This window comes from Sorghum bicolor, chromosome 3 (assembly GCF_000003195.3).
Source record: "Sorghum bicolor cultivar BTx623 chromosome 3, Sorghum_bicolor_NCBIv3, whole genome shotgun sequence".
NCBI lineage: Eukaryota > Viridiplantae > Streptophyta > Magnoliopsida > Poales > Poaceae > Sorghum > Sorghum bicolor.
Window position 1 is genome coordinate 4,374,559 of NC_012872.2, and position 12,340 is coordinate 4,386,898.

At 46.3% G+C, this 12,340-nt stretch overlaps 1 protein-coding gene across 2 annotated transcripts; it reads left to right on the forward strand.

The window, feature by feature from the left end:
• Positions 1,043-7,224, forward strand: LOC8056540 (boron transporter 4). Of its 2 annotated transcripts, none has more exons than XM_021455543.1 (14): positions 1,043-1,323; positions 2,503-2,609; positions 2,715-2,797; positions 2,880-3,072; positions 3,151-3,289; positions 3,362-3,527; positions 4,456-4,622; positions 4,751-4,924; positions 5,153-5,248; positions 5,328-5,444; positions 5,579-5,901; positions 6,022-6,289; positions 6,385-6,513; positions 6,626-6,847. In XM_021455543.1, exons 2-14 carry the CDS (start codon positions 2,506-2,508, stop codon positions 6,638-6,640), a joined length of 1,974 nt encoding a protein of 657 aa, XP_021311218.1. In that variant the 5' UTR covers positions 1,043-1,323; positions 2,503-2,505; the 3' UTR covers positions 6,641-6,847. The 2 variants fall into 2 exon arrangements, with proteins under 2 accessions (XP_021311218.1, XP_021311217.1); XM_021455542.1 differs by lacking the exon at positions 6,626-6,847 and adding an exon at positions 6,856-7,224 and having other exon boundaries at positions 1,044-1,323.

A 12,340-nucleotide genomic window follows, 5' to 3' on the forward strand; every position in this document is an offset into this window, starting at 1 on the left:
GCGGCAACGGCAAGGTGTACTGGTGGTGGTGGTAGTGGAGCTAGAGCTACGGCATCCCTTGGCAGAGGCAGTTTTTGTTCAAGTGACACCGACGTCACTGGCGCGAGTGCCGACGACGTGGGCACTCCGACCTCGGCCTGCACCCATCTCCCGGATACGATAGACGATGCTATTGCTAGCCTGCTATGTAGCGGTCGAAAGGTGCGGCTGATATGGCGCGCGTCGCGTATACGGCGTCCAGTAGACTAGCTTGAAACGCGTTGCCGCTAGCGGCTTAGGCCTTATTTCACCCTAATATCAAAAAACTTTTCAATATTTCCTATTACATCAAATCTTGTAACATATATATAGAGTATTAAATAAAAATAAAAAATAATTAATTATACAGTTTATTTATATTTTGCGACACAAATTTTTTAAAATCTATGTTTAAATAATAATTATCAAATACAAATGAAAATACTATAGTAGTCAATTTTCATTTTCATGAACTAAAAAGGCCTTACACGGACCGCATCGCGCGCGCACACAAAAAAAAAAAAGAAAACGTTGAGCATTTCTTGTGTGTTTATTTCATCGTCGTCTTGAGGGGGCGCGTTTGGTCCGGATTCTGGATGCTGTCCATGTCCCCTTCCCCTCCAACACCATGCGTATCATATCGTGTGCTTCTGTTCCTGGAGCTGGCACAGGGTACAGGCCTACAGCTACGTATCGTGCATGTGCATGCAGTCGCTCACTGCTCGCAGTCGCAAAAGCGCCATGCCGAATTGCCCGATGCGGACATGCGGTGCGGCCTGCTGCTGCTGCTCACGGCGGGCCGGGGCCGGCTCCTCCCACGGCATCCCCCCACCCCTCCACGCCACGTGCCGTGTGGACCCCCTCGCGGATCGCCAGCGGCGGGGCCTTTCCAAGTGTCACTTGCGGCTCCACTCGTCAGCCAGCGAAGGCGGACAAGAGTCGCCCCCAGCGGCCCAGCCCCACTCGTCAGTGAGACGAGACGAGACGAGACAGCAGGATTTATTGAGAGAGCGCGTCCATCTCCCTCCTCCCTCCCTCGCCGCGCCGCGCTTCCTTCTCGACTCCCATGTCCCGTCTTCTCCTCCCAATTTCACGCCTCCGCTTATAAATACCGGCATTCCGGGGCACCCGGCCTCGACAAGCCCACCACGCCGCCCCCCCACTCCACCCGCCTAGGGCTCCGCGCCGTCCCCGAGGACAGGAGGACGCGGGCATTGCCGATCCAAACGCGCCGCCGCGTCAACTTTTCCCGCCAACTCACCTCCGCCGCCGCGTGAACTCGCCTCCGCCGCCGCTCCGAAACTGGTACGGCTTCGATCTACTCCCCGTCCCCGATCGGATGGGTTCGGTCCGATTGCTTGGTCGATGTGCGCGTTAGCTCGTCGCAGGATGATGGATTGTTAGTTTGTCTCGTGTCGTCGCGTGGACGTCTGCAGATTCGGAGTTGTTCATGGTGTCGTCAGATTATTCTGGCGTCGCCTTCTCTCTCTGTTTTTTTTGGAGCTGTGTGTGTGTGCATGCGTCCATGCATGACTCGTACTTGCGCTATGTGTATGTGCGTGTGTGTTTTTAGAACCAAGCGGTGTGTGTGGTTTTTCTCCGGCCATCCGGAGATTTTTCGGGGGAATTTGTTGAGGTTTTCATGGCTGTCTCTCCGATCGTCTCCGCGCAGTACTGGGGTGCGTTAGCTGTCGTAACTTAACTGTGGGGGAGAAACGTTCCGCATGTTCCTTCGTAACTCCGGTTTCTGTTCATGTGGGTTTGAAATGGCTCCAGCATCTGAATCTCGTGCTCTTGTTTTTCCACTGGGTTTCCTAGCTCTTCCACTGAAAATTCGTCGCAGTACGTAGCTGCGCTACCCGTGCGTGGCGTCCTTTTTCTTTTAAAAGTCTTTTTATTACTGCTTCGTTTGATCTGTTCTGGACGTTGTAACTAGCTAGTGAGTTGTTCTCCTTGAAAGTCGTCGTGGAAAATTGGGTTAGGACCGGGCCCCACCCGTGGAACAATTTTTAAAAAATTGATACGGTGGGCCTCTTGGACCAGACCATGAGCTGCAACTATCAGCTGGGACAATTTTTATTGCTCTTCTAGTAGTTCATCCGAGGATTTTGCACAAGTTTTGGTCTAGTTAGATATAACCTGCTGAATTAAATTGTTAGAATGGTTATTGAAAAGTTGTTGCACGAAGAAATTCAGAACCCTCACGTTACATACATTATACAAGTCAGCACAACACGCATATGACGGCTTGAACTTCTGGTATCAAAGTTTTTCCAGATTGACTTTTATTTTTTCATGGACAGCTAGGCCATTTTGGTACATGAACTTTCTCTAATCTATCTAGTGATTTGGCTCTGATCTTCCCTTCCCCTAAAAAAGAGCCTGCTTTGTTTGTAGATCAGCCGTCTGATGACGCGATGTTAAGCGTGATTTCATCATTTTCTATTTATGCTTATGACTCCACTTTATTAATTCCTTCCTCAGATTATGGATCTGCTAAGGCATCCCTTCAAGGGAGTTGTCACTGATATCAAAGGAAGGGCCACTTGGTACAAGCATGATTGGGTTGCAGGAGTCCACTCTGGCTTTAGGTCAGTTTTGTGTAACGTATTTGTGCTGGGTCATTACTAGCAATTATGTTCACTATTCCTGTTAATTGCATAGCTTATTTGTATTGCTGGCAAATGGATCATCAGGATATTGGCACCTACCATGTATATCTTCTTTGCCTCTGCTCTTCCTGTCATTGCCTTCGGAGCACAACTGAGCACAGCAACAAGTAAGGCCTTGCCTTGTGCTACTATGCTAGTTAGGCCTGTATATCACAAAAGCAGTAACAAAACAATATACTTTCGTTACAGATGGTATACTCACAACAGTTGAAACATTGGCATCGACTGCGATATGTGGCATCATACATTCAATTCTTGGAGGGCAGCCTTTACTGATTGTTGGAGTTGCTGAACCAACTATTATCATGTACACTTATCTCTACAACTTTGCCAAGAATCAACAAGCTCTGGGTGAGAAGCTATATTTGGCGTGGGCTGGATGGTAATGACTGAAATAGAACGCATTTGAACCCGTGTTAGCTTTCAGATAAACTGGACTTGATATTTCCTCTGTCTGTAGGGTCTGCATCTGGACTGCCATCATGTTGTTTCTTTTGGCAATGTTCAATGCTTCCAACGTTATTAGCAGATTTACAAGGGTTGCAGGAGAACTTTTTGGCATGTTAATCACTGTTCTGTTCTTGCAAGAAGCTATCAAGGTACTATGATACTAGTAAATCCGATTTATTTCTTACATGGCAGAAATGTTTAAAACGGGTTGTCTAATGCAGGGAATGATTAGCGAATTTAGTGTGCCCGAAGATGCTGACAGCAGTTCACCAATATACCAATTCCAGTGGCTGTATGTCAATGGCCTACTTGGTGTCATATTTTCAATTGGCTTGCTGTATACTGCATTGAGGACCAGGCGGGCAAGGTCATGGCTATATGGCATAAGTTGGTCACTCTTCCTACCCTTTTATTTTAGATCTGTAATGTTATACCTAAAGCTGAATGTAGCTTGCTGTGCAATATAAATCCATTCAATTAATCCAGACTCCATAGACAGTCCAACCTTTTTTTAACTAACGGGCATGAGCTCATGCATATTTCATTGATATAGATAGAAGAGAGACAGCCCAACCCTGAATCCTACTAACACAATAGTTCATCAGCCCTTTGTTGTACTTTGTGTTTTTGGTATATGAATAATCTTTCAAAAGTAGGTTTTGGTCTTTAGTCTCTCTTATGGTATGTATCACAATGTTATATTAAAACACTTCCGAATCTAAATCCATGGGCACAACCTTTCTACAGACACATGCAAACAACTAATTATTTGCAAATGAAAGGCCTTTTTACAAAATAAAAAAGTGTACGGATGGAATAAATCATTTGAACTGGATTGCTGATCGGATCGGGCCTGAATGTCAGACCTGGTTTTGGACTACTGTAGACCATGCTCGACTTTACTTGTGTTTGGGCTTGTCCTGTTTATTTGTATGGACAATTCTAATTTTTCTATGGAAGTGAGCCTAGCTCAATTTGTTGGGTGGGAGGTGTGGCCGTACACTTTACTGTCGAGGTTCAAGTTCAAATCTTCTCAATTAAGGTAGAATAAAAGGGAGTTTATGTACTGGTTTTAGTCCAAACAATTTTGAAAGCAAAGGAAAAAAAAGAAGTGGCAAACATGCAGAAGCACAGCCCGGATGCAGCACAAACACCGGCTTGCTAGGCCCCCCTTTTTAAAGCCCTTCTCCTTTGCTCAATGTCCCTCTTAATTCTCAAAGGGACCTGTGATGCTGACTCCTGGGTATTATTGATAGTTTATTTCTTATTTGGCGCTATCCGTGCACCTGACCACACTTTGATTTGCAATTTACAGGGCGGCTTAGAAGCTTTATAGCTGATTACGGCGTCCCACTTATGGTGATTGTGTGGACAGCATTGTCGTATACACTGCCAGGCAAGCTGCCTTCAGGAGTCCCCAGGAGGCTTTTCTCTCCACTTCCCTGGGAGTCAAGTTCACAGGGACACTGGACCATAGCAAGGGTAATAAGTCGATTGCTTATTATCCTGAGATGCAATTTTATTGGTTGTAGAAGTGCAAACTTTCATAGAGATTTCCTGCATGGCTGCATGACATGATTCTGAATGCTCTCTCTTCTGTTTACTGTCAGGATTTGTTTTCCGTCCCTCCAGCGTATATACTTGCAGCCATTCTGCCTGCTTTGATGGTTGCAGGACTTTACTTCTTTGATCATAGCGTAGCTTCACAGTTGGCACAGCAAAAGGAGTATAATTTGAAGAAGCCTTCTGCCTACCACTATGACATTTTGGTCCTTGGAATCATGGTATGTGGCATATAAATCTCTATCATACAAATTATTTATTTAGGTTTTCCATTTAGTTGTAAATTTAACCTCAGTTTCTTGGTATCTCAATCAAATTCATTAGACTAAGTATGACAATCTATTTTTTTCCCAATATATAGTATAGAAATGATACAGGCCCTGGTCCGCATTTTTAGTTCAAATGTTATGGCTCTTTAGTCCCTTTTTCTCATGGTATATGAATGTCAGGTCCTGCTGTGCGGTTTGCTTGGCATCCCTCCATCTAATGGAGTCCTTCCTCAGTCTCCCATGCACACAAAAAGTCTTGCTGTCCTTAAGAGGCAGGTTGGTGAAATTCAAACTGATTTATGTGGTTGGTTAATGTAATCAGCTTTCCTCATACATTTCCATCTCTTAATTTCAGTTGCTAAGCAAAAAGATGGTTGATACTGCCAAGGATAGCATAGGGAGAAGTGCTACCACTTTGGAAATATATGGCAAGATGGAAGAAATTTTCATCGAAATGGATAGCGAACAGAATGTGAGTCTTACATGAAAACACCAAAGTTTTTTTAAATCTTATGCAGTAGAGTACCACATAAATGCTGTTCACGTTATTCTTTATGGACAAGTTAAGAGTAAAATAATGCTAACGGTCAAAATGTGGTCTTTCAGACTGGTTCTGTTGACAAGGAGTTGAAGAACTTTAAGGATGCTGTTCTGCAAGAAGGCAATGAAGAAGGGAAATTGGCTAGAGAATTTGACCCTCGGAAACATATAGAAGCCCACTTGCCGGTTCGAGTGAATGAACAGAGATTGAGTAATCTGCTGCAATCCATATTGGTTGGTGGTTGTGTTGGAGCTATGCCAGTTATCAGGATGATACCAACATCGGTTCTCTGGGGTTACTTTGCCTACATGGCCATTGACAGTCTACCAGGGAATCAGTTCTGGGAGAGGATACAGCTTTTGTTCGTTGCAGAAAGCCGACTCTACAAGTAATATCTTTGTTCTGCATCAGTTCACTTCAATTGAACAAACATGGGCATAATGCAGAGCCTGTATTTCTTTTCCTTTTCGATTAATCATCAATTACACCGTGGCTGTAACATTTGCAGGGTTCTTGAAGGTCCCCATGCATCTTTTGTGGAGTCAGTGGTTCCCAAAACAATAACCATCTTCACGATCTTTCAGTTGGTTTACCTCCTAATATGCTTTGGAATAACATGGATACCGATAGCCGGGATCCTGTTCCCAGTGCCTTTCTTTCTAATGATTCTCATCAGGCAGTATCTCCTCCCCAAATTTTTTGATCCCATCGTCTTGAGGGAACTCGATGCAGCTGAGTATGAAGAACTTGATGGGATCGCCCTTGAACACAATCTGGTATACATTCATCTTGCCTTCGATTGGAATCCATTTTTCGGTGTTTTGTTTGCTTGACCCAATTGTTAATAGAACATTGGTTGTTCCTTGCACAGGAAGATGAAGTATCTGAGGTAGCAAGCTGTCCTAGCCGTCCTGATGCAGAGATATTGGATGAACTCACAACCAATCGGGGAGAGGTAAAACACAGAACTTCAAGCCTGCGTGAAGAAAGACCAATTCAGGTAACAATGAGCACACATATGGCACTGCAGTTAGTTTTCAAAGGATTAGATGTGATGTAGTGATGGCTCATCGATTGACTCTCTGACATTTTTTTTTGCTGGCTTCAAATAGGAGCCAACGGGTTGAATTTTTTGCGCTCTTTTCTTTTCTTTGGGAGAACAAGTAGTCAAGTACGCACCACGCATGTCAGTGGCTGCTTTGTGCCTAACATAGGAAGATTTTCACAGGTTACTTTGAGTTAGCACTTTTCACACCTTTTTCTTTTCTTGGAGAGAGAGGGGGTTTATCCAGGCTACTATACCGTCGATTTTGAGTTTAACAGCTTCAGCTCCACCCTGCAGGTTGCTACAAATGCGGTTCAGCCAAGCCTGTGAAGACATAAAGTGTTTTTTTTTTCTGTAGAGGGATGATCCTCAAGCTGCATTCCGTTGATGTGAATACTGTTGCTATGTAATGTACTGCTACTACTACTGCTAGTGTTGTACTTGGGTTTTTGACCCAAACGCATCTGTGGGGAAGGTGTAATTTGTAAGAACTGGTGTTTATAGCGTAGACTACATAGGAGCGACAGGAAGGGGAAGGGCCGAAAGGGAACGAGGTAGAATAATTATCAATGCAGAGTCTCATATTTGTTGAATAGACTGTAGTAACCAAGTCCTTCAGTACATGATCATCAATGCAGAGTCTCATATTTGTTGAGTTTACATTTAGCTTGCTCTCTTGGACTGCAATCGCGTCAGTAAAGCTGCTCTCGTATGACATTCCGAATTTCCGTTGGAGCGCAAGTAACCTTGTGCGCCTACCGGTAGCCGTTTGACATTGAATTGTTTGATTGAGGCCTTGTTTAGTTGCGTCCAAAAACCAAAAACTTTTCAAGATTCCGTCACGTCGAATCTTGTGGCACATCCATAGAACATTAAATATAGATAAAAATAACTAATTGCATAGTTTAACAGTAATTTACGAGATAAATTTTTTGAGTATAGTTAATCTATAATTGGACAATAATTAATAAATACAAATGAAAGTGCTATAATGTCCAAATCCAAAAAGTTTTTGGATCTAAACAAGGCCTGAGCAAAGTATGATGGTGTCTCCCAGCCAGCAGGTGCCCAGCCGCAGCAACGCAACGGTGACATTGGCCATGGCGCGTGGCGCGACCAGCTTCTGAAGGGAGCTGGCTGTACCAGGCTACCAGCAGCGTCGGCCAACCGCCACCGGCCCCATTTCCTTTCATTCCGCGACGCCGGCCACCAGTTGCCCACCACCACCCTTGCCTGTGGGCTCGGCCGGGGCGGCGGTCGGTTGAGCTGCTCCAGTCCCGTGCTCTAGGGCTCATCCAGAGCATCTGGGCCTTTGCCAGCGAAATAGGCCATTTCCCGTCCTTGACGGAGCTGGCCTTTCCTTCCTTTTGCAATTGACCAGCCTGCTGCCTGTACAATTGTAAACCGCGAAGAGGCCCGCTCGCTCTGGGCCTTTGCAACGGGTGGCTGCCTCTGTGGTGGCTCAAAATGTCAACGGAGAATTCCCCGTCGAAGGTTACTACCTCAGACCCGTTCCTGTGGAGACAAAATCCGCCCCATCCTTGTCTCCGTGAAACCTCACGGGGGGAACTTCTGCCCCATCCCCGTCCCCGCTTCACTTGTATAAACAGCACCGCATATTCCATAATTCAACATAAATTCACATGCAAATAACAGTCATTTGTTGTTCACAATTTTAATACTACATAGTTCATAACAGTAAACAATCACATAGAGTTGTTGTCTCAGACCATAATGCATAGTTTCATACATTCACCATCAGTGCATCAATAACAATGGGCCGTGGGCTAATGGGCCTTCGTTAATTTCGGGTCTCCACGGGAGTCGGGGACGGGGGGATGCACACCAAACCCGCCCCCGTGAAACCCGACGGAGACAGATTTGACCCCAATTAGCTCCCCGTGGGGGAAAATTTTGCCCCAAACCCATCACCTAATAGGGGAATTCTCCGCGGGGAATCGGGGATCGGTTCCCCGTTGACATCTTGACTCGTGGCGCCTAATCTTGTGCTACTATTCAGCGAAAGCGAAAGTGACAAATCATTACGCACACACAAGGTCTAAAAAACAATCTCATTGCACCACCCATGATTGAGATGTTGCATAACCAAGTTTGCATTTAATCCTCTTCCTGATGATACACACAGGCAGGTTTCATGGCTTATCTCCACGTCACTGTAACACACTATTCATTCATTATTCAATAAAGGAACTCCTTTAATCCAGGTTCAGATTTTGACTAGGAACGCTGGCTGCCTGGCGGCCAAATTATTGGTGACCCGGGCAGCAACTCCTCTCTCCTGGATCAGCACTCCAGATCATCTCCAAGTCTGAAAGCGTCGTCGTTGCTTTCCAGGCAACTCGCTAGTTATTATCCCGGAAAGAGACGTCACTGCTGGTCTGCTTTTGTGCTGTGCGTAAATCATAATGCCCGGTTTTTCCCCGGAGAATGAAGTCTTTTGGGTATATGCCGCGGCTAAGTTTTTTTTTAGATCAGAGATCTACCCCAGCTTTATTACAAAGCCACCGCGGCTAAGATGATATTCAGGCATTGCACGTACTGAAAAAAAGCCTATCTCACGGACGAAGACAAATGCCGAGCAATTTCGCGATGACACGGCACGGCAGAGGCACGGGAGGTTCGTATGAACAGGGCCACCCACCCCGCACCGGACGCCGTGCACGCCGCGCGAAACGTTCACGTGGGCGTGGCCGCGTCGCCGTCGCCGCACCGAGACGCGCCGCGAGGCACACGTCCGCGCGTACGCGCCGGTGCGTCGCACTCCGCGCTCCGCGGCACACATTCGATTTGCTACCGGGTGTGCATGTGCGTCACGCTTCCGAGGCTCGCCGTCGGGCGCCCCGGCCAGCGGTGGTCGGTGGAGGGAACGCCGCGGCGGCTAGCAGACACGGAGGTCCCTCTCGCCGTGAAGGCGGGACGGGCACCAACGCGCCAGCGAGGCAGGCCACGCGGGTGGACCAGTGGCTGGCTCCCCCAAAGTATCCGTCCACCGTCCACGTCCACCCCCGGTCACCGTCCGACGTAGCAACAAAATCGGAAAGATGTGTAGAGTATATATTTGCACGAGCTGGAACGGACTGTTTACGGCCCATATTTTGCGCCGATGAAAAAGCTTGGAAGTCAGAAAGTACTGTTTCATCGTGCAGCACGGTAAAGGATTGGTGGACAAAGATGGCCGGTCAACAAGGCTTTTCGCTAAAGGTCTTTCGCTCTCTTCTGTTGTTAGTCACTTGAGAAATTTGGGACGAGCGTGAGGTGCAATTTTCTTTTCTAGAAACAACACCTGTCGATTCCCTCACCACTAGCCAAAATCAAAGGAGGAGGCTCACACCTAGGCAAGTGAGGGCGTGGCATGGCCTCAGTGAGCTGGAGGTAGAAGACATTGAGAGGCTGTCACGTGACTACGTGAGCCCCCTCATCCACTTCTATACAAACATATAACTAATAAACACAACCTCCTAAACCAACCATGAGATAGGTTCAACCCATCCCTAAGGGCACTCACAATGCAGACTTTATCATAAAGTCTATGATAATAAACAGGATCTACTAGCAGTGAATCGAGTCGGGGTACAAATAACATATAGCAGTAAACAGTGGCACATGCATATGATTAATCTACCACTAGAAACAGAGAAACAGATAGGTTAGGGTTTCGACCATCAGCGTTCCCGGCGAGAGCGGATCCGGTGGCGTCCATGTCGAGAGTGCTGACGCGGTGGCGGAGTAGATCCCGTCGTCCTTCGGGCCTCCACCGGCACTGACCGACGACGGCGGGGTAGGAGAGAGGCGCAGTGGTGCTTCCCGACGCCACTGCGCAAGCCGATCGGATGTCCTAGGGTTTGTCGAGTAGGGTTTTGTGCACGGTGAACTTCGTCAAACGTGCCTGCGGCCCCCACTCCTGTTTATATAGCGCAGCGCGTCGGGGGCCCACCAACCATGGATCGGTTGGGCGCCCCCGATCAGGGCGCGATCCAGGGGGTAAGAGGCCCCAGCCGTTGGGCTGGGCCTGAGATCAACCTAACATTCTCCCCCTTGATCTCAACTGTGTTATCTCGCTTTGTCAACTCACCCCATCACAAAACAGTGTATTGAGCATGCTTCATCTTGACAGTTATCACTGCTAGATTAGACAGCCACAAACACTTTTCTATTTAGAGATGAATTCTCGCCTTGGGCCCCTTACTATCCAGGAATCACAGGCTTTCCCTTAAACCCATGCCGGCTACATGTTCTCTAAACACGTTGGGCGGTAAGCCTTTGGTAAGCGGATCCGCTAGCATCTTTTCTGTGCTTATATGTTCAAGACTTATGACGTGATCCCGGATTTTATCCTTGACAACATAATATTTTATGTCAATGTGCTTGGCTGCATTGCTTGACTTATTGTTGTGAGCATACAACACTGCTGGCTCGTTGTCACAATACAACTTTAGTGGTTTATCGATGCTGTCGACCACCTTTAAACTGGGTATAAATTTCTTAAGCCAATTCACCTGTCCTGATGCCTCATAACAAGCAATAAACTCAGCATACATTGTGGACGATGCAGTGACTATTGTTTGTTTTGAGCTCTTCCATGATATGGCTCCTTGCGCGAGAGTGAATACATACCCTGAGGTAGACTTTCTATCATCTCCCGCGTAATCAGAGTCTGAATACCCTACTATTTGTAGGTCATCAGATCTTCTATAGGTTAACATGAGCCCTTTCGTGCCTTGCAAGTACCTTAAGACTTTCTTTACTAGATTCCAGTGTTCCATACCTGGATTACTTTGATATCTACCAAGTAACCCGGTTACAAAAGCCAGGTCTGGGCGTGTGCACACTTGAGCATACTGTAAGCTTCCGACAGCTGAAGCGTATGGAACGGCTTGCATGCGATCGCGCTCGAACTTGCTCTTGGGACATTGATGTTCCCCATACTTGTCACCTTTTACAATAGGAGCAGGTGAAGGTCTACACTTATGCATATTGAATTTCTTCAATATTTTCTCTATATATGCCTCTTGGGACAATCCCAATACCCCTCGACTTCTATCTCGGTGAATCTTTATGCCCAAGACAAAAGAAGCTTCACCTAAATCTTTCATATCGAAATTTGAGGACAAAAATCTCTTGGTTTCCTGCAGTAGAGTAACATCACTACTGGCTAGTAGAATGTCATCTACATACAGTACTAGGAAAATGTATTTCCCATTCTTAAACTTTGCATATACGCAATTGTCCTCAACGTTCTCTGTAAACCCAAACTTTCTGATTGTCTTATCAAACTTTAAATACCACTGCCTGGATGCTTGCTTTAATCCATAAATGGATTTCTTCAGGCGACAGCCCATTCTTTCTTTGCCTGTCACAACAAAACCTTTCGGTTGTGCCATGTATACTCTTTCTTCTAGATCCCCATTGAGAAAAGCTGTCTTCACATCCATTTGATGCAATTCTAGATCAAAATGTGCCACTAGGGCCATTATGATTCTAAAAGAGTCCTTGCTCGAGACGGGAGAGAATGTTTCATTATAATCTATCCCTTCTCGCTGAGTAAAACCCTTGGCTACCAGTCTTGCTTTGTACCTTTCTATGTTCCCTTTGGAGTCACGTTTCACCTTGTAGACCCATTTGCAGCCTACTGTTTTGGCTCCTTCAGGAATGTTCTCTAGGTCCCAAACTTTATTGGTACTCATAGACTTTAATTCATCTTCCATGGCTTCTTGCCACTTAGATGCTTCGGTGCTCCTCATGGCTTCTTCAAATGAAGTGG